A 19,828-nucleotide genomic window follows, 5' to 3' on the forward strand; every position below is an offset into this window, starting at 1 on the left:
AGGGAGGGAGGGAGGGAGGGAGGGAGGGAGGGAGGGGAAAAAGAAGAAAGAGAGGAAGAGAGGAAAGAAAAGAAAATTAATCTTAGTTATTTAGTGTGGTGGTTGATCAGTTCCAGGCATATTTAGGGTAACACCTTACTTGGCTACAGCATCAATGGGCAATTAAAAATAAAGCTACGCTTCCAAACAATTACATGGAGAAGAAAATGTTTTAAAATGTAAGCCAACGTATGCATTATTCAGAGTATTGAACATCCTACATTGTCATGTCCTTCTGAATAAAATACATAAAATAATCAGCGAAATTGCACCATACTTACTAAATCCCTGTGAATAAAGCAGTTTCTCTCCAGATACTCCATGCCTTCACATATGTCCTGGCACATGCTCAGCAGCATCTCCTTCCTCAGCTTTCCTTTCCTCTCTCTGAGATAGTTGAGCAGGCAGCCGTTCTCCATGAACTCCGTCACAATGTAAAGAGGCTTCCGCTGAATACATACTCCATACAGCTGAACCAGCCTTGAATGAGATAATTTCCTGTTGAAGAAAAACATACACCAGTGAACAGAGCCATTTTTGCTTTTCAAAGTGTTTAGACTCCACTGGTGGTTACATACCATCTCTATGTAATTTTCATCACCGAGACGTGTTAGAAACGAACCCAACCACAGAGCAAGTAGCCCAGTTTCCTTTCCACTGTATATCTGAGAAAGTGGGGTCCAGAGTATGAGCAGAACTGCCCAAGCCACTGTAGATACAGAACATAACATGCCCTATATTCTGTTTTTCTCTTTTCCGTTCTGCAAGCTTTTCGCTTCCTCGTTCTTGCTCCTCCTGGCCTAGACCTTGCAGTTTCTGTCCCTTGAGTTTCGAGCTTCCTAACTGTAGTCGCCCAGACCTAAAAAAATTAATTCTGGACAGACAAGAGGGAGGAAAGAGTGATTGATGCATTAAGAAAGAAAGAAAAGAAAAATGGAATAATAAAAAGTATTTACATTAAAATATTTTATTACCAGTATTAATCACCCTTGGAGAAAAACACTAAGGGAGGAGGGGCAAGAAGTTTGGGGTATTTTTTTGTTTTTACTTTATTTATGTCTGTGTAATATGACCTTATAAAGTTAAAGCTTTGCTTTCGAGATCTTAATTTTTTAGCACAAAGATATGATGGTGTAGAAATAAAGGATGAAATGAGATACAAGTGAAAAAGTTCTTAGGGAAATTAAAATTAGTATATATATTTTATTATTATAATATAATTAGTTCATATATCTCCATATAATGTATTGCTACTAATAAGCTAATCCAGTTAATCATCTCGGGGCCTGGGGTTGTTTTTGTTTTTGTTTTTGTTTTGGCTGGTTGGTTTGTCAACTGAAGTCTGCAAGTACGAAATTAGAACGAAATTGCTTTGGGTAATAAAGGAGAATCCAAGTAACCTGGGTTTTTCTTCTTCACCACATTGTTGTTCCTCTAAGTAAATGTTGAACAAATACTTAAAGAAAATTGATTTAATTTGTGCTACATTACTGGCCTCTCCTGGCTTGGACCAGGTTACAGATGTTGGACACAGCCACGGGTCCGACTGAGCCAAAACACTGATGACCTGGGAAGCCACGGCCGTTAAGAGCAGTGTCCAAGGGACTACCAGGGCCATTCTGTTAAAGCTCGGGATTCTTAAATCCTGTGAAACAAATACTCTACCCTTATATGTCCTTAGACAAAGTCAACATTTTTGCTTGTGGGAAAAGGAAAAAAACTGCACTTATTTAAGCCATGTAATTGAGCTAAAAAGAACACACATTTTTGTTACTTTCCTACATTATCTCAGTTAATTCATACATTGGTCCAGCAAGATAGGTATTGTTACCCCCATTTTACAGGTGAGGAAATTGAGGCTTAGAAAGGTGAAATAACTCATCCAGGCCACATGGAGGTTAAAAATTTTCCCAGGGCACACAACTAGCTTGGGCAGGGTTGTGACAAATTCAGGTGTGACTGACTCCAAAATCCACATTCTTTCCATGATACCAGGGTAGTGCAAGGTATTCAGCTGGGTATTGTTTATACTTACGTCATCACTTTAGCCTCTTCAATGAAGTCCTCCTCAGACATGGAGCCTTCGTTGATGGCCTTGATGGCTACCTGGAGGTGGGCTCGCCATTCACCTAAATGGACCACACCAAACTGACCACTTCCAATCTCCTTTATAAACGCCAGCTCAGACGGATCTATTTCCCACTTTTCTGAAAAGTAAAAATATCCATGTTATAAGTAGGGAAAGCCTGTTAAAATATTAGAGCTAAAAAAATGTAGGGCCCTGGCTGGTGTAGTTCAGTGGATTGAGCACAGGCAAAGCAAAGGGTCGCCAGTTCTATTCCCAGTCAGGGCACATGCCTGGGTTGAGGGCCAGGTCCCCAGTAGCAGGTGCACGAGAGGCAACCACACATTGATGTTTCTCTCCCACTCTTTCTCCCTCCCTTCCTCTCTGTCTAAAAATAAATAAATAAAATATTTTTTAAAAAGATGTAGGGATTACTGAGATCTCTTCTATTATAGAGAGGTTAACAAATTTATACATGAGTGGAGAGGACTTGCAATCATTTTTAACACTCCTATTGTGGCTTAAATGTGCAATTCCAGAATTCAAGTTTAAATATACAAACCTGAGTTACCTGGAGAAGAATTATAGATCTCACAACATGCATTCTTTTTTTAGAGAGAACCAGGTAAAACACAGTTCTGCACCTTTCTTAACTAAACCTACCAAAACTAGGCCTGGAACCTAAAATATTTATGTCCTCAGTGTGTTTTTGTCCTGGTGACTAAGCTGCTGAGACAGACAAAATTGGGGCACTCCCTGCCCCCATTTCAGTCCCTTCTATTGCCCACTCCAACTTCTAACAGGCTTTTCTGCCTTTGGATAAGTCTTCTCTTTAGGAAAAGGCTAATCAATTTTGCTAATAAATACACCTTATGTTAAGACTCTAACCCACATATATGTGTAAGTGGATGTTTAAAATGAAATCTACGTTACTACATATTTCTCATCCCATAGTGAAAAGTTGGGAGTAGGGGGATGTTTTTAAAATAACCCTCTTGAAAACTGGGAAGTAGCAAATCTTTTGTACCATCTTTTATGTAGCAACACTGCCATCTGCTGGAAAATTTAAATAATGCACTTAAAAGAATTGCTAAGAGTTGATAGCCCCTGTACCAGATTTGCAAATTATTCCCCCTCCCAATAGCAGGTGTGTCTTAGAAGTAACATGGGAGAGCATAGTCATGATCTTGGTATTGGCATATAATTTATTCAACATAATAGAACCATAAAGGGAAGTAGGGATAATTACACTTTGTAAAATTTCCATTCATCAAATACATGTAAGCCACAGGCTGAATTGCAGACTGTTCTGAATATTAAAAATTGAGCAGTATAATTTTAAAAAATTAAATAGGACCATCAAACTCAAACTGCTAATGGTTGGACTTATATGTAATGTTTATGGGTAAGAAATAATGTAGGTACCCATAACATCCTGAAATCTCCCTTCTTTTTCAGTTAACACAGAGGCCCTGCATCCTGGTTACGTTACACAGCATCTCTTTTCCCCAGTGTATTGTGAGTCCCACTAATGAGAGAAATTTAAGGCAATAAAGTGTCACCAAATTAGAAAACAGGATTCTTTGGCTCTTACGTAGTCTCACATATTTGCAAATAACACATTTGCTAGAAAATAGTCCAATTCTGTCCAGGTTCTACTTGAAAAAGGTGAAGAGGACACTTTCAGCAGCTCATTTAACAGGTTCTCTTGGGGAGCAGTCTTTTCCCAGCCACCCATGTACCCAGAGAGCAACAGCCCAAACATTCAAATGGAAAGAACTGTAATTTATCACAAGGGCTCTTAATAATGGTGTAATAAAATTTGGAGTAAAACTGAAACATTATCCCCTAAAGTTTAAATTGCCCTTATAAGATGCATGTATTTAAACATCTCAGAAGCGGGATTTAAACATTGAGAAGAAATATATCAAAATAGACATCTCAGTGAGCTGAGAATTTAGAGAACATAGAGGGAGCCCGGGGTAAACTCTGTACTGGGTTGGACATGTTACTGGAGCACGTGTGCATAGCTGGACATGTTACTGGAGCACTTTACCGTAGCTGAAACCAGCTGTGGCTGGCAAGCAACTGCCCATCAGCCCGACTGGGTAGCGGAGACGGGTCATGAGACCTGGGGAGGAAGAGAAAGAGAAATCGTCATTTCAAGCCTACTGACTAGTATAAATAATATGCTGGACAATAATACCATTCTTCACATAAATACAGCAAAAAAAGCATTCTTCTCAGTCTGTTTGCTTATTTTTCCCATTTGCAAAATATTTTTCATAAAATAACATACTCTCATCAAACACTACTTAAAGAATTCAAGAACACATAAAGATGAAATAAAGGTCCCTCACAAAACACTAGCATCCAGAGATAGACTGTTACCGTTTTGATGAACATCTTTGCAAAAATCTCTATGTGCATATTTGAAAGAATATACATATCCAATACGTTTTACAGAAATGCAGAGGTCTTGCTATAAGCTTTTTACAGTCAATATGTAATTGATATATGTCAATGACTCTAAATGGATCTTAAAAGTTATATCTAAGATTTCGCTATTGTAAAATATGCTGTGTAATCTTGAATACATATTTGTATGCACCTCTCAAATTATTGCCTCAGGATAAAGTCCTTAAAATGTGGTTTTCTGATCAAAGGTTGTCTACAAAGACTGTGCCAATTTATTCAACCACCAACAATACTCAAGTGTAATCATTTTACAATCCTATTTTTTAAGAGTAGTTTTTTTTTGATAGCTTAGAATTTTTTATTGTTTTTTATGGTTCTTAAGAAGGATAATGAGTTATGTTCTCTAATTAGAGAACATAATTGAATTACGTTCAATTAGATATTACATTAACATTATACTGGGAAAGGAAAATATATATTTTCTTTAGAATTTTTATCTGTCCTCTCATAATACATTTTTAAAAATTTTATTGTTGTTCAAGTACAGTTGTCTGCCTTTTCTCCCCACCACGCCACCCCCCACCCCAGCCATCCCCACCTCCCTCCCCTGATTCGCCCACCCTTTGGTTTTGTCCATGTGTGCTTTATACAGTAGCTTATTTTTTTTAATAGCATGGGAGAGTAGATGATATTGCTTTTGATTGTGCCAACATGTAGTATTGTACATAGTCAATTTCAGTTTACTTCAATAAGCACTTATTGTTTCTCTCTTCAACCAATATTCACTGAAGGCCTGGAGATGGCTGAGCGCTATCTAGAGGGTGGGAGACAGCAAAGCCTAAGACACTGATGGTCCCCACTCTCATGAAGCTTTTTTTCTTTTCTTTAAGATTTTACTTTAGACAGAGGGGAAGGGAAGGAGAAAGAGAAAAACAACAATGTGTGGTTGCCTCTCACATGCCTTCTACGGGGGACCTGGCCCACAACCCAGGCATGTGCCCTTGACTGGGAATTGAACCGGTAACCCTTTGGTTTGCAGGCCGGCACTCAGTCCACTGAGCCACACCAGCCAGGGTCTAATTTCCCCTTTTTTATAAGGACACCGGTCATGCTGGTTTAACATCCACCGATAGGGCTTGTAAGCCACACTAGGGAGTGGTGTTACATCTTCCTGCAGGTGAGAGGGAGCCATTGAAAGTTCCCATATAAGGGAATGACATGTTTAGATTTGAATTTTTAATAGGCGTTCTGGCAAAAGTATAGAGGATGGACTGAGGGGAAGGTCATATTGGAGACCACAAGATCAGGAAGGAGACCACTGCGATTGTCCAAGCAAGCAATGATTAGTGCAGCCCCAAGAGACAGGGAGAGGCAGGGGCCTCTACCCTTACTATAAGTATTTAATAATAAGCAGCAATGAAAGCAAAAGAAAAAAAAGACACGAAAATATTCGCAGCACAATTCCCTGAGACGTGAACAACTCGAGGTTTAGCCATAAACTGACTCCTGCTCACGCATGCTCTCCTTTGTTGCCTGAGAGACACTCGTGTCAGCATGAAAAGGGTTGTTGCATTGAGAACCAAAGTTTTGTCCAGAAACCCAGACATTTTTTCCATAAACAACTTGGTCAAGAACAGAACTGTTCCAGATGGGAGGTATTCAAGAACCGAGGTTTGACTATAGCTGAATGCAAACTCTGAACTTAATGGGTTCAGTGGCTCCAACAGTTTCAAAGATTTCAGTGAGTTCATATTGTGGCGCAGATACTAACCAATGGTGTGGCCTTGTGCAAGTCACCTCACAACTCACGCCCCAGTTTCCCAGTCTGTGAAATGGGGACATCAACAGCACCTACCTCATAGGATTGCTCTGGAGATTAAGGAAATAATTAGACATAAAAGCACTCAGAACAGGCCATGGCTCAAAGGCAGTCTGCAATAAATGAATTATTTCTGGGTCCCATTCCTTTCCTCTCATCATTCTTTCTTGTTGCTGTATGCCTTTTCTACTTCTTTTCTCTCTGATAAATAACAGCCATAGTTTTAACTTTTCAGGCCCTGTTTTTCATTGCTTTTATGGTTTGCTCCAATCTTTATATTTTAAAAGTTATCTGTGTGGTATTTTATATATTGTAAAAATAAGTTTTGTACATTGCAATAAAAAATTAAACCTTAAAGCAATTTATAAGGCAGAAAATAAAAACTTCCCATACCCCAAGTCTCACTCCCCAGAGGTAAACATTAACAGTTTGTAGTCTGTTATAATCTTTTTTTTTAAAGATTTTATTTATTTATTTATTTTTAGAGAGGGAATGGATGGAGAGAGAGAGAGAGAGAAACATCAATGTGCGGTTGCTGGAGGTCATGGCCTATAACCCAGGCATGTACCCTGACTGGGAATTGAACCCATGACACTTTGGTTCGCAGCCCGCGCTCAATCCACTGAGCTATGCCAGCCAGGCCTAATTTTTTTTTAATTCATTATAAGAAATTCCTTTTTTAAAAAGATTTTATTTATTATTTTTAGACAGAGAGGAAGGGAAGGAGAAAGAGAGGAAGAGAAGTATTAATGTGTGGTTGCCTCTCATACCCCCTACTGGAGATCTGGCCTGCAACCCAGGCATGTGCCCTGACTGGGAATCATACCAGCGACCCTTTGGTTCACAGGCCAGTGCTCAATCCACTGAGCCACACCAGCCAGGGTTGTTATAATCTTATTAGTTAAAAAAGTATTACCTAAGTTTCAACAGTTTTTCTATGCACACATATATGTGTAAATGTATTTTTTCAAAAGTAGGACTATACTCTAAATATACTACTCTGCACTTGTTTTTAGTATCAACCTATCACTAACATCTCCTCATGTCAGCACATCCTGACCTACCTCAGTATTTTTTTTTCACTTCACTGTCAAAACCACTCTGTTTCTTAAATTTTGTCTTTAAAGGAAGAGGAAAGAGGAGTGAAGAAGAAAGCTCGGAACCAGTCTCCTGATTCAAAGGGTTCTGTCTACCTCTAGCCACAAACAGGCCCTTCCTGGCGCACTCAGGCACGCCGCCACTTCCCCTCTGATCGAACTCTGGAGCACCCATGTGGACTCACCCCGTAAGTGGATAAAAATTCCCTTGGACCTATTCCTAATATTTAGCAGCAGTATAATGGAAAAGTGGCTGCTTTCCAAAAGAGATTTCTTTTTTTTTGTCAACACAACTTTTCATGAGAGAAATCTAAAAAACCACTGTATGACAAGAAGTCAAAACCATGTGAAAAGTGACAGTGGGTTCCAAAGTCTGTAATGCTGAGGTGAGAGGATCCCCCATGGGCTCAGAGATGTCTCGCAGAGGTTGGGCGAGAGCTGAAGGCCAGAGATGTGACTGCAATTGTGGCAGAACTTTCCGGAACCCTATATTTTTCCATGGATGGTAGGTTGGCATGAGTAACAATTATTACAAACAATAGCTGGGGGCAGGATCTAAATATGCCTCTAGTACATCCGGGCCAAAATGTAATGAGGGGAAGCCTGTGTCCTGTATAACCTCTTCCATTCTCTAAGCAAGAAACAACAGAGAATGAGAGATTTAAAGGTAATTTTCTATTGCAATAGTCTAAAGTAGAGAGCAAATTTATAGGGGCAAAGAAAAGGAAGCATGATTCTTTAGGACATTGGGCATTCTATGACACTTAGCCCTATGTATGTGTCAAGAACAAATGCATAAAGAACAAATGGCTTGTTGCTTCTCTGTCATCTATCATTTTTCTAACTTGGCAGAAATTTTAAAAATTGGCCTACCTCTTGCCCCTGACTAGAAAGATAAAGAAGCGTCAGTGAAGAGAATTTTTCAGAAGTACGTTGTATTTCCAGTTCTTACACATTTTAGAGGGATATTTGTTAAGTGTCTGAGACAAACGATGCATTCCACACCTAGAGCCTGGGTCCATGACTCTCCCAGCCCGAGGTTCCTGACTTACCGGCTGCATTGTGCTGGTGATACCAGATCAGCTCGGGGATTGATTGAAAGAAGTGCTTTTCGGCCACGTACCACTGTCCTGAGTCATTCCTTTTAATCTGATAATGTTTGACGGTAGCCTCCATGCTTCTACAATCAATCAAATGTGGATTAGTAAACAAGCAAAAGATGGCTTTGGAACTAAATCAATTCATGAAGCAACAAGTTTCTGCCTCTAGGACTCTTAGCCTAGCAACACTACACACTGACAAGCAGATTGGATTAAATTGAACAGGTGTCTCAGCATCCCAGGAAAATTCCTCACTATCTTATTTGGGCCTTAGAATCAAACATGACTTCAGCCAAAGTCATCTAGGTGACAAGTCTAGTGTTCAAAACAAGTGGATCTCATAATGAGCACATAAGTATTTATTGACTATCAAGTATGCGTTAGGTGAATACAGAAATGCATTGTGAGGGGTATGAGGAGATGTGAGACAAAGAGGGCAGGAAAAGCAATCCAGGGTGTACTGATGAGCACTTCTGTTATGGGCAACTGGAGCTTAAACCTTATGGGAAGCTGAAAGACTGTGGAACACACCTGGGAATCATCCCACTAAAATGCAGAGAAGCCGAGGTGCTTATTATCCACCAACTCCCCTTCCTCACTGATGGAGGGTCACTCCTGAGAAGTTAATTCTCAGACACTTCCAGCCTAGCCATCGGGACCATGAGTTCCTTTACACAGAGAACACTCTCAGGCAGAAAGACACAGGAAGCTTCCTGAGTGCAGGTGAACTCTCTCCAGGTAGACCCAGGATAGACCAAGAGATATGAAGGAAGCACCACCAGCTCAGCTACAGCTGATTCAACCTCCTCACTAGGTGGTTGAGAAAAGGAAATGAGAGAACTTAAGTAGCATCCAACGCCACACACAGCGCTTGTTAGGTATACAATGTGAGCTGGTCAGTTGTCTTAATTTCCAGTCCAGCAATCTTCTCCCTGGGCTGGGCTCTTGTTTACATTCTCTAAGTGATGGTGTCTCCTTCAAAAGGATTGTCCCTAAAATTACTATTTCTAAAGTGACCAAAATCATAATTGCTTACCTTCTATCTCTTAGAAACACCGAAATTGTGTAGGATCCCAAATGTCTTGAATCTCGGACAATAAATGCACCTTCTTTAGACTGCAAAACAATTCATTCATTGAACAAGTTTACTTTTTATTAGAAAGAAAGACAAACCTACATCTTAATAATGAAAACCAAAGCTATACTGACTTACTATAAAAGAATGAGATTGTTTTTTACAAATATGAGTTTAGAAATAACACCTATAAAATAAAATATAGTTAAGACAAGAAATTTTTATATGAATTTTAAAATTTAGCCCCCAATTTTTCTAAGAGAAACCCTGCATTTAACAACTTTGTATCCCACTGTTTAGTTATTTTTATAATAGTAATCAGAATGATAGGTCACAATAGCTGATAAGTAGGAAGAACTCTGAGAGAGAATTGTACTTTGGAAGAAAGAAAAGAAAATGGCAGGCAGGGGTGAAGGAGAAAGGGAGAAAAACATCTTAATTGTTGGGGCGGGGAGCGGGAAAAGAGACCAGCATTTTAATGAGGATGGAGAGAGAACAGATTCGGGGGAGTCTGGAGAGAAGAGCAAGGAGAGCCGTTCTAGCTGTTCCAGGGGCAAGGGAGAGGCGAAAAGGGAAAGGGCGGGAGGGACGGATGTCACAGTCAGTTTGGTGTTAGATTATGAACTGGACCCCCTCTAATGCTTTTTGGAAATCTCGACAAAGCTGTGAATTGCTTTCAAATAATCTTGACTGTTGGACAGTTTTATTTGATTTTTTGTTTGATGTTTAACAATGCTTCAGGTTTGCTGAGTGTGCTTGCACTTGTGAAGAGGAAAATGTCTCAGAAGCTTGTTAAACCCACGAAAGCGTCCACCTGTGAAGCGCCACTAAGTTGCGTGAGCGCCACACAACCCAAACGGACTGGCCTGACCCTTGAGGTGAATGTAACTCACTACCCTAAAGCCTTACAAAAATCTGTCTGAAAAATTCAAATACATAAATTCAAATATTATTCATGGCAAGAAGAAATATAGAACAATTGAAAAACTAAGGAAAGTATTGCCACATATCACCAAAACTAATTTCCTTAATATAGCTACATATGTCTTATAAATTGTGAGAAAAGCATCAAAAAAGGGAGAGAATTTTGCAAAGGATATGAACAGACATCTCACAGAAAATGAAATACAAATATATAAAACTCACTCTATAAAAAGATGCTTAACATTCCCAGAATAAGAAAAATGTAAATGAAATCCACGTTGAGATGGGATGTCAGAGCAATGTTTTGAACGTTTCACTAAAACACTTGGTTGCGGGGAAATAGGTACTCCCTCACATTGCTAGTAGGTATATAAATTGATACCAGTCTTACAGAGAGCATTTCAGTACCTGCCAATATTAGAAGTGCACAGTCCTTTTGACCCAGGACAGCCATCAGCAGGGATGTAACCTACAAACACTCATACACTCACATAAAGGAGAGAAGGAAACCTGTGCGTGCTCGTTGCCCATGGCAGCACTGTTTTAAGAGCAAAAGAGTGTATTCTACTTACACTTCCAACTAAAGGATTGGCTGAATAAGCTGTGATACATCCAAACTAAGAAATACTACGTAGGTATGAAATGAGTAAGGACCCATTTTATGTAGTGATGTGGAAAGATCCCCTATATAGATCATTAAGTGAAAAAAGTGATGTACAGAAGACTATATATATATATTATGTTACCATATATATAACAAAAACTGATTGTATTGGCTTTTGTATGTGCAGAATATCTCCTAAAGGACACAAAATTAACTCATACAGCAGTTCGCCTATGGGAAGGGGAACTGATGGCTTGGGGACAGGAGGAAAGAAAACTTTTCAGACCCTTTTGATTTTGGAATCATGTGAACATACTATTAAAATATGAAATAAAAATTATAGGATACTTCTACAAATAATGTATGCAATAAATTTGAAAATAAATATAAAATAGGCAATTCTCTAAATAAAGATAAATTATCAAACATCTCAAAAAGAAAAGGAAACTAAGTCAGTAGTGAAAGATCTGCTTACTAGAACCAGACAAAAGAGAATGGAAAATTAGAAGCCTGACTCACTCTGAACATAACAGGACAAACGCTAAATCATATATTAGGAAACCCAAACCAGAAATATATTTTTATTTTATTATATTTTTAATATTTTATATTTTCTCTTTTTTTATTTTTTATTGTTATTCAAATAAAAATGTCTCCATTTTCTCCCCACCACTCCCCCCAATTCCCACCTCCCACCCTCAATCCTATCCTCCTTTGACTTGGTCCATGTGTCCTTTAGACATGTTCCTTAACAATCCTTCCCCCTTTCTCCCCATTATCCCCTCCTACCTCCCCTTATTTATTGATTCTTTTGAGAGAGATAGAAACATCAATTTGTTGTTCCATTTATTTATGCACCCATTGATTGATTCTTGTACATGCCTTGACTGGGGATTGAACCTGCAACCTTACATAACAAGATGATACTCTAACCAATTAAATGCCTCATGACTGAGCAGGATTTAACCCAAGCATATTTTTAAATAAAAATTATAAAATGTGTAAATTACAAAAATATTTTATGATATATAGGAAAATATGTGTATACCAGGTCTGTCCAGAAAAAACCCAGTCATTATTAATATAATGAGAATAGTTTGCACAACATTGATATAACCTGGCATCCAATAAGAGTGGACTGCAGTGTACATGAATAAACAATGATGACTTCACTGTACTAGTCAGAGGGGGCAGTAGATGCTGTTGAGTGAGCATGTGTGCTGTATGACCATCACATTCAGAATGACTGAGCAGGTAGAGCAGTAAATTTGCATCAAATTTTGTGTTAAGCTTAACATTTCTCCATAGGAACTATTAGGATGATTCAAAAGACACAGCTATGGGCAACTGGTGATTGGCAGTTTCATCACAATAATGCACCCACTCATGCATCAAGTCTCGTGCAGAGTTTTTTGGCAAAACATCAAATCACCCAGGTGACTCAACCCCACTACAGCCAGATTTGGCACCCTGCAAATTCTGGCTTTTCCCAAAACTAAAATCACCTTAGAAAAGGAAGAGATTTCAGACTGTTGATGAGATTCAGGAAAATATAACAGGGCAGTTGATGGCAACTGGGAGAACTGAGATCCCAAGGTGCCTACTTTGAAGGGAACTGAGGCATCATTGTCCCATGTACAATGTTTTGTGAATCTTGTATCTTCAATAAATGTCTCTATTCTTCATGGTGTATGGCTGGATGCCTTCTGGACAGACCTCAAATTTTTTACTTTCTCCCTACCTCTAACCACCACCCCCAAACAGACTAAAGACCTAAATGTGAAAAGCAAATCTTTAAAATATTTAAAGGAATTTAAAGGAAAACATAAAATTCCTTTATTATTTCATGATGAGAGGAATTTCTTTAGAGTAAATAAACAAAAAAGTAGAAGCCACAAGAGAAATATTGAAAATTTTGATGTTAACATTTTTAGAAATTCTGTATAAAAGAGCATAAAATTTCTTTAAAGCCAGAAATCAGAAGAATATATTTGTAACATAGCTATAATTGTAATGCACAACAAAAGATTGGTATGCAGAATATATTTTTAAAATATACATGAGTTAGTTTAAAAGGCAAATACTACAGAAAAATGAACAAAACCTATTTTCTTGTATTTTATTTTCTTATATTATATAGAAAAACTGGGCTGACCCTGCCCAGCCCAGCAATTCTAGCTGTTACCTGTGATCACCTGGCGTGCTGTGGATCTCTGTCTGGACTTCCCTTCTCCACGTCTGCCTGTCTATCATAACATCTTCTGTGTTCATTCTGGACCTCCAAAGATCACTGTCCAGAAAGCAACCTGCAGCCACCGTGCCAGGCAGATACCACATTTGCTGCCGCACTCCGTCAGGCGTGTGGACTAACAGGTCAGACCTAGTCCGTGAAGCCAGGCCTGACCTCCACCTCCAGCCCTGCCCCCCCCCCCCGAGGCTGGGGCTGGGTCCCTCATGCGTGCCTATCCCCCAGCTATGACCTGGACCCTCCCTGAGACCTGAGCCGTTACTGGCATTGAGTTTTTAGTTACAGAACTGATTCTTTCTCACTTATCTTTCTAGATTTCCTCAACATCCGACAGCAGTGCACAGTGACACACATATCTCTCACCTAGTTTCTAGTTTTGACTCTACTTTTACCCACAGATAATCTTTACCGTCAGTTGGAAATTTAAACCATATTCAGTTTTATTTTGTTTTTACCTAAATGAGCAGTTTTGATCTGAGCTTGATATTTTGGCTACCTTACTCTTCCCTTTGTTCCCAAAGGACAAAGAAAGGGCCGTGCTGCGCATTTTTCTGTTTGTGTTTTTAATGAGCCAAAGCTAAGCTCATGAGGACAGGTTATGTATTTGACTGGCATGGGTGCAAAGGTGCACAGGCAGTTCTAATGTAGACTGTGCTGGTAGAATGCACTTCAGAGTGAATGAGAGGGCTGTAGAATGGTGCCGTTGAAATTATTTCGGGAAAAACACATTTCTGAAGTTATGATGAAAATCAATAGAAAATAGAATCTGTACAAAGACGACTAGTTTATGACATCAAAAAAATAAAGATGAGATAATAATACTATAAAACTAAAAAGAACAGAAAGTCATAAAACTTTTTAATTGGGTAAGGTCTTTCTTTATAATGTACTTCTCTCAGAAATTTTGAAACAGATTTATTGAGGAATAAATTGAATTACCTCTTGTTTCAAAAGACGTTCTGCTTGATTTCTGGTAATATTTCTATGGTACCACCTGTAAAAGCAATAAAAATGATTTTTAAATTTTATTTTTTTCCAAAAAAAACAACAACACATTCTATTTTCCTTGTTTTAAAGAACTTACTCCAGAAATTATTTTTAGAAAGTGGAGTGCTTTTTAAAAAAATTCAGATAGACAATACTGTACTATTAGTGTCTATTACTATTAATTTAGTCTATTAGACTAAATTAACTGCAATATCTAGTTTATTCTATTATATTTCAATTAACTTTCTGACACAAACTTAGTACACAGTTTTGAACAACTTAACCTCCTGAAAATGTCCATGAAATGTGTGTGGTTAGGAAGTCATCACCTTCAATAAACACTTCACTGAGCTTTGGTAGACACACTAAAAAATACTTGATTCTTTCTACTCAGGAACTTCTTATTTGCATGCTTTTGTACGTGCTATGTTACTGTCCCAAAATCAAAACCCACTCTAACAATCTGACTTTCCTAAATACGTTAACTGGTAGTAAGGTTAGCAGTTGGGTAGAGCGAACGGAACAGTCAATATATAACCCTGCCCCACACGCCCTCTCCAGCCTCATCTACTGCCTCATTCTCTGCTCACACACTCAGCTTCAGCCAGTAGGGATTCTTTCTTTCCTCAAATTCACCAAGCCCTTTTCTGCCTCTGATCTTGCTGTTACTTCTGCATAAAACATGTCACTATACGACTTTAGAGCAATGATTTTCAACCTTATTCGTTTCATTCCACACATAAAGTAATGACTAAAATTCTGCAGCACACCAAAATGGTATTTTATGTTTTGCTGATCTGACAAAAGTAGGTATAATTTTGATTCATCCACACAGGACAGCTACTGTTGTGTTGGCTGTTGTAATTTTTTTTTTTATCTGACAATCTAAAGGAAAAAAAGTCAGTCCTCTGCTGAATAGTCAGGTACTGCACACTTTTAAAATTCTTCCGGCACACCAGTTGAAAATCACTGCTTTAGAATTACCAGAAGCGTACACAGTTATCACAATTAAATAACACTGTAATTTAAATAAATAGTTTGGTGTGACAATACTTAGTCAATAAGCAAACATTGTGCAAGAAAGGGGAAATGGTAGAACCAAGGAGAGAAAGAACAATGGAAAAACTTTCATTTCAAAAAAAGATTTTAAAAAGTGCTAATCGAATATTACCAGAAGTGCTATGTTTATGGACAGGGGAAGGAAGAACACATGTATGCCTGGGCACTGAGTCACAGTGGGTGGGCCAGGTGGCGGCTGAATGAAACTCACACCTGACTTTGAGGATGGAATTGATCTTATCACATGGACTTCCCCTAACCTCCAGTAGTAGAAAGCTGCCACGAAATTAAAATGGCCGGGTATTCAGAACACTAATGCTCTTAAAATGAAAATAAGCCTTTAAAAAGATGAACCATAGAGAATAGGGATAATTACAGACAATTTTAGATAAAATAATGTTAACTACTTATCACTGGTGGGAATAAGAGTAACCGTGATGTTCAACTGTGATTATTTAGTACTTTCTAATGATTATTAATATTGTGCAGGGAATTTCAAGATGAGTTGGAGACCACCTGTTACAGAGTTAAAGATGCAGGGTGTCAGTTTAAAGGGGCCCCCAGTGGCGAACTTGTGAAATACATGTGTTAATGGGACAATAATGATTATAACTCACTCACATGTTGTATCTGAAAAACACAACCACTTTATGGCTCTTCTTAAAAGTGAACACATATCGCATGTTTTCTGAAAGCTTTTCACCCACTATCATATCAGTGTTAGCTTTGTTGCTTTGTACTTATTATGATAATAAAGAAGTAAATATATTGTATTGATTAAATGTAAATTTAAAATCTGTGTGTATGTCATTAGAATGCTTTCAAAGGAGTAACCAAAGACCCAGATAGAAATATGTGATATACTTAGGATTCTTTAAAATAATACGGGATTCCACAGGCAGGAAGAAAATTGGATGAATATAACTGAAGGAGGTGTGGTGTTTTAGAATTAAATCAGATGGTAAAAGTTAGAAGAGTTTTGTTTTGTTTTGTTTTGTTTTGTTTTTTAAATCAGGAAGCCTGTAACCCATACCTAGACAACACAGTCTAGAGATAATGATATAAATCAGACCCATACTTCTGTAAAGGTCAGGATAATCAATGTTTGATATTTAAAATATCTGGAATTTTAAGAGACTCTGGCATATTGGGTTTTGCCTCTGATTTAAAATTTAAAATTAATATTATACTTTGTATTTGAAGTTTAAGAGAATTTGACTCATTTTAAAATAGTTGTATGCTAAGGAGAACTTGATTTACCACATAAGCTTAATTTATCTGATTCGCCACAAATGTTTAGTTTATCGAATTTCCAGGATAATGCAGCGACTTACAGTTATTACAATGGCAAATTTGCCATGTCTGGCATATGAAGTATTTAAAAAGAAAATTGCATTTATTCTGCTTATCAATGAAGTTAAATGTTTCAGGAAATTTAATTAACTGAGCTTATAAATAGGACTGATTGTAGAAGGACACTTAATATGTTGAGTGTGAATTAAGGTAATAGTTTATAATTTTATATTTATAAATAATATGTAAAGATTTATAAATTCAATTTGAAGGCTTACTGAAAACTAGGTTTTTATTGGGTTGGCCAAAAGGTTTGTTTGGTTTTTTCTGTAAGATGGCTCTAGTAGCACTTAGTTGTCTTTAACTTCATTTGAAACAATTTTGTTAGATTGTATTGTGACCACTGTCATATCAGCATGCATTAAAAAAACATAAAGCCTTGACTGGTGTGGCTCAGTGGATTGAATGCCAGCCTGCGAACCAAAGGGTTGCTGGTTCGATTCCCAGTCAGGGCACATTCCTGGGTTGTGGGCCAGGTCCCTGGTGGGGGGCACATGAGAGGCAACCACACATTGATGTTTCTCTCCTTCTCTTTCTCCCTCCCTTCTCTCTCTCTAAAAATAAATAAATACAATCTTTTTTTAAAAAAGAAGAAAAAAAAGATGATTTCTCTACAATTTAGTTGTAAATCCAGATTGGTCCTGGGAGGAGGTTAGTGTAGCTTAAAAAAAAAAAAAAAACACAAAAATGTGTGAATTTTTGTGTAGCCATGTTAATATTGAAGATGGAAGAAAACAAGCAACACTTTTGGCATACTATGCTTCATTATTTCAAGGAAGATAAAAATGCAACTAAAAGACAAAAAAAGATTTGTGCAGTGTATGAAAAAAGTGCTGTGACTGATCAAATGGGTCAAAAGTGATTCACGAAGGTTTGTGTTGGAGATTTCTCGCTGGACAAAGCTGCATGGTCAACTAGGCCAGTTGAAGTTGATAGTGAACAAATTGTGACATTAATTGAGAATGACCAGCGTTATACCACATGGGAGATATTCAACATACTCAAAATATCCAAATCAATAAAGTTATTGCTGAAAATGAAAAATGTGTCTTATTTTACGGAAAAAGAAACAACAATGCATACATTCATTGTATTGTTGATCATTGGATATTCATTTAAAACCACGGTAATATTTCTACATACAGATGCTCCCCTGGGATGTCAGAAGCCCACACTGACATCGCACTCCTTCCCCCATCGGCGCCCTGACTGCCTTTAGCCTCAGCCACTTCCTCAGAAAGGCCTTCCCCAACCCCCCCTCATCTAAATTATACCCCTTCTCCATTGATTTCTCCTAGTGTCCCACACTGTTCCCTCCTAACCCTGCAATTTAGAATTACATACTTAGGTGTGAGTTTGGAGCTAACATCTCTGGTCCCATGAAGCTGTAAGTTTCATGGAAGCAGGGACTGCCTCTGTATGTTCTGGGCTGCATCTGCAGTGTCTGAAAAAGCTAACATGTGGTACGTCATAAGGGTACAATAAAGATCGGACAACTGAAGGGATTTGGGGGACTGAAATAACAAAGCCATGTAGTACACCTGTAATACTAGGCAAGGTGGTTCACATGGTAAATGCCTCTCTTGTTATTTTCACAGTTCAAGGAAATAATGATAATTGCTAGAAGTTATTGAACATTTACTATGTACAGTATGGGACAGGTATTATTGTTCCCAGTTTCCAGATCACTCGGAGGTTTAGAGACATTAGGTAAGTTTGCCTACAGCCAAAGCCTGAGTCAGTGGCAATGCAAGGATTTGAACCCAGATTTTCCCAATTTCTGAGTCCACACTGCAGTATATCAACCTAGGACCATAATTCCTGTATGGTCAGTAGAACAGTACTTGGCACCTAATAAAGGGTTGACAACTTTTAGTGATAATTATTATATCTATATTTTAATAAACCTTTTTCAAAGAAATAGCAATAAAGTTAAAAAGCAGCCTTCTCATAACTGAAGTCATTAAAGAAAATAACTTTTGAAGACACAAACCGTGGAAATGAGATGGTCATTCTAACCTCAAAGGAGTTTAATTCAAATGATCCAATATCTACAGGCTGTTAAAGTCAGATTCCAAGCCCAGTCTAAACAGGGGCCGCAACAAGCAAATTAATTTAAAAAGGAAAGAAAGGAAAAGAAGGCTGCGGGTTAGTGAGTGAAGGCTCACTAACCAGACACTGTGTTGGGTACCTCTACACATGTCTCCTTTTGTCACCCAGAAAATCCAAATTCGGATTATAATATGAAAATAAAGTCTTATTTTTCTAATTTTTCTAAAAGGCCCAGGCCACTTCCCTGGCCTGGCCTTCAAAGAGACCTATTTGTGACTCATACATACAGAGAACATTTTGACAGTTGCCAGATGGGAGTGGGGTTGGAGGGATGGGTGGAAAAGGTAAAGGGAGTAAGAAGGACAGATTGGTAGTTACAGAATTGTCGCGGGGATGTAAAGTACAGCACAGGGAATGCAGGCAATGAGATTGTAATAACTACGCATGGTGTCAGGTGGGTACCAGATTTATCAAGGGGATTACTTTGTAAGTTACACGAATGTCTAATCATTAGAGTGTACACCTGAAGCTGATATAACACTCTGTCATCTGTAATTGAAAAAAAAAGTATTAAAAAGAAAAAAAGCAAGAAGACAAAAGACCAAGAAACCTGTCTGAGTTGGTCAGCATTAGCAGGGGGCAGCGGGAGACCCGTACGGACCATCCACAAGTACCCGCACACAGCTGTGCAAGTGTTTCCCCAGGAAGGTAGGTGCAGCCACCTGAGGACTGTGTTTCACTGAGCGGACACTGGGATTTTAGAGCGGAGCTAAATGACACAGGTCAAGAGAGTGGGACGACAGGCTGAGTGAAGGAGGGGAGGAGAGAGAAGAGGCCCTAGAAGGAGCCAGGGAGAGTGACTTGGGAGAGGGAACTGGCCTGAGAAGCAGCTCACAGAGGAGGCTGGAAAGGCTCTGTAGATGCGCCATGTGCCCTGAGGTCACCTGTTTTCCTCTCCTATAAAGTGAGCACTATTCACCGACTCTTT

The 19,828-nt window shown here is 38.5% G+C and overlaps 1 protein-coding gene across 3 annotated transcripts in view; it reads right to left on the reverse strand.

The window, feature by feature from the left end:
* Positions 1-19,828, reverse strand: part of TXK (TXK tyrosine kinase) — a 54,657-nt gene that overhangs the window by 8,883 nt on the left and 25,946 nt on the right. For all 3 annotated transcript variants that reach the window (XM_045834413.1, XM_045834415.1, XM_045834414.1), the window contains 6 exons: positions 14,329-14,383; positions 9,575-9,654; positions 8,491-8,618; positions 4,161-4,235; positions 2,075-2,246; positions 321-537 (listed from right to left, as the gene is read on the reverse strand). In XM_045834413.1, coding sequence (XP_045690369.1) covers positions 321-537; positions 2,075-2,246; positions 4,161-4,235; positions 8,491-8,618; positions 9,575-9,654; positions 14,329-14,383 — 727 coding nt within the window. The remainder of the gene's footprint in view (positions 1-320; positions 538-2,074; positions 2,247-4,160; positions 4,236-8,490; positions 8,619-9,574; positions 9,655-14,328; positions 14,384-19,828) is intronic.

This window comes from Phyllostomus hastatus, unplaced genomic scaffold (assembly GCF_019186645.2).
Source record: "Phyllostomus hastatus isolate PE091 unplaced genomic scaffold, TTU_PhHast_1.1 phas_contig_196, whole genome shotgun sequence".
In the NCBI taxonomy this organism is placed as follows: Eukaryota; Metazoa; Chordata; class Mammalia; order Chiroptera; family Phyllostomidae; genus Phyllostomus; species Phyllostomus hastatus.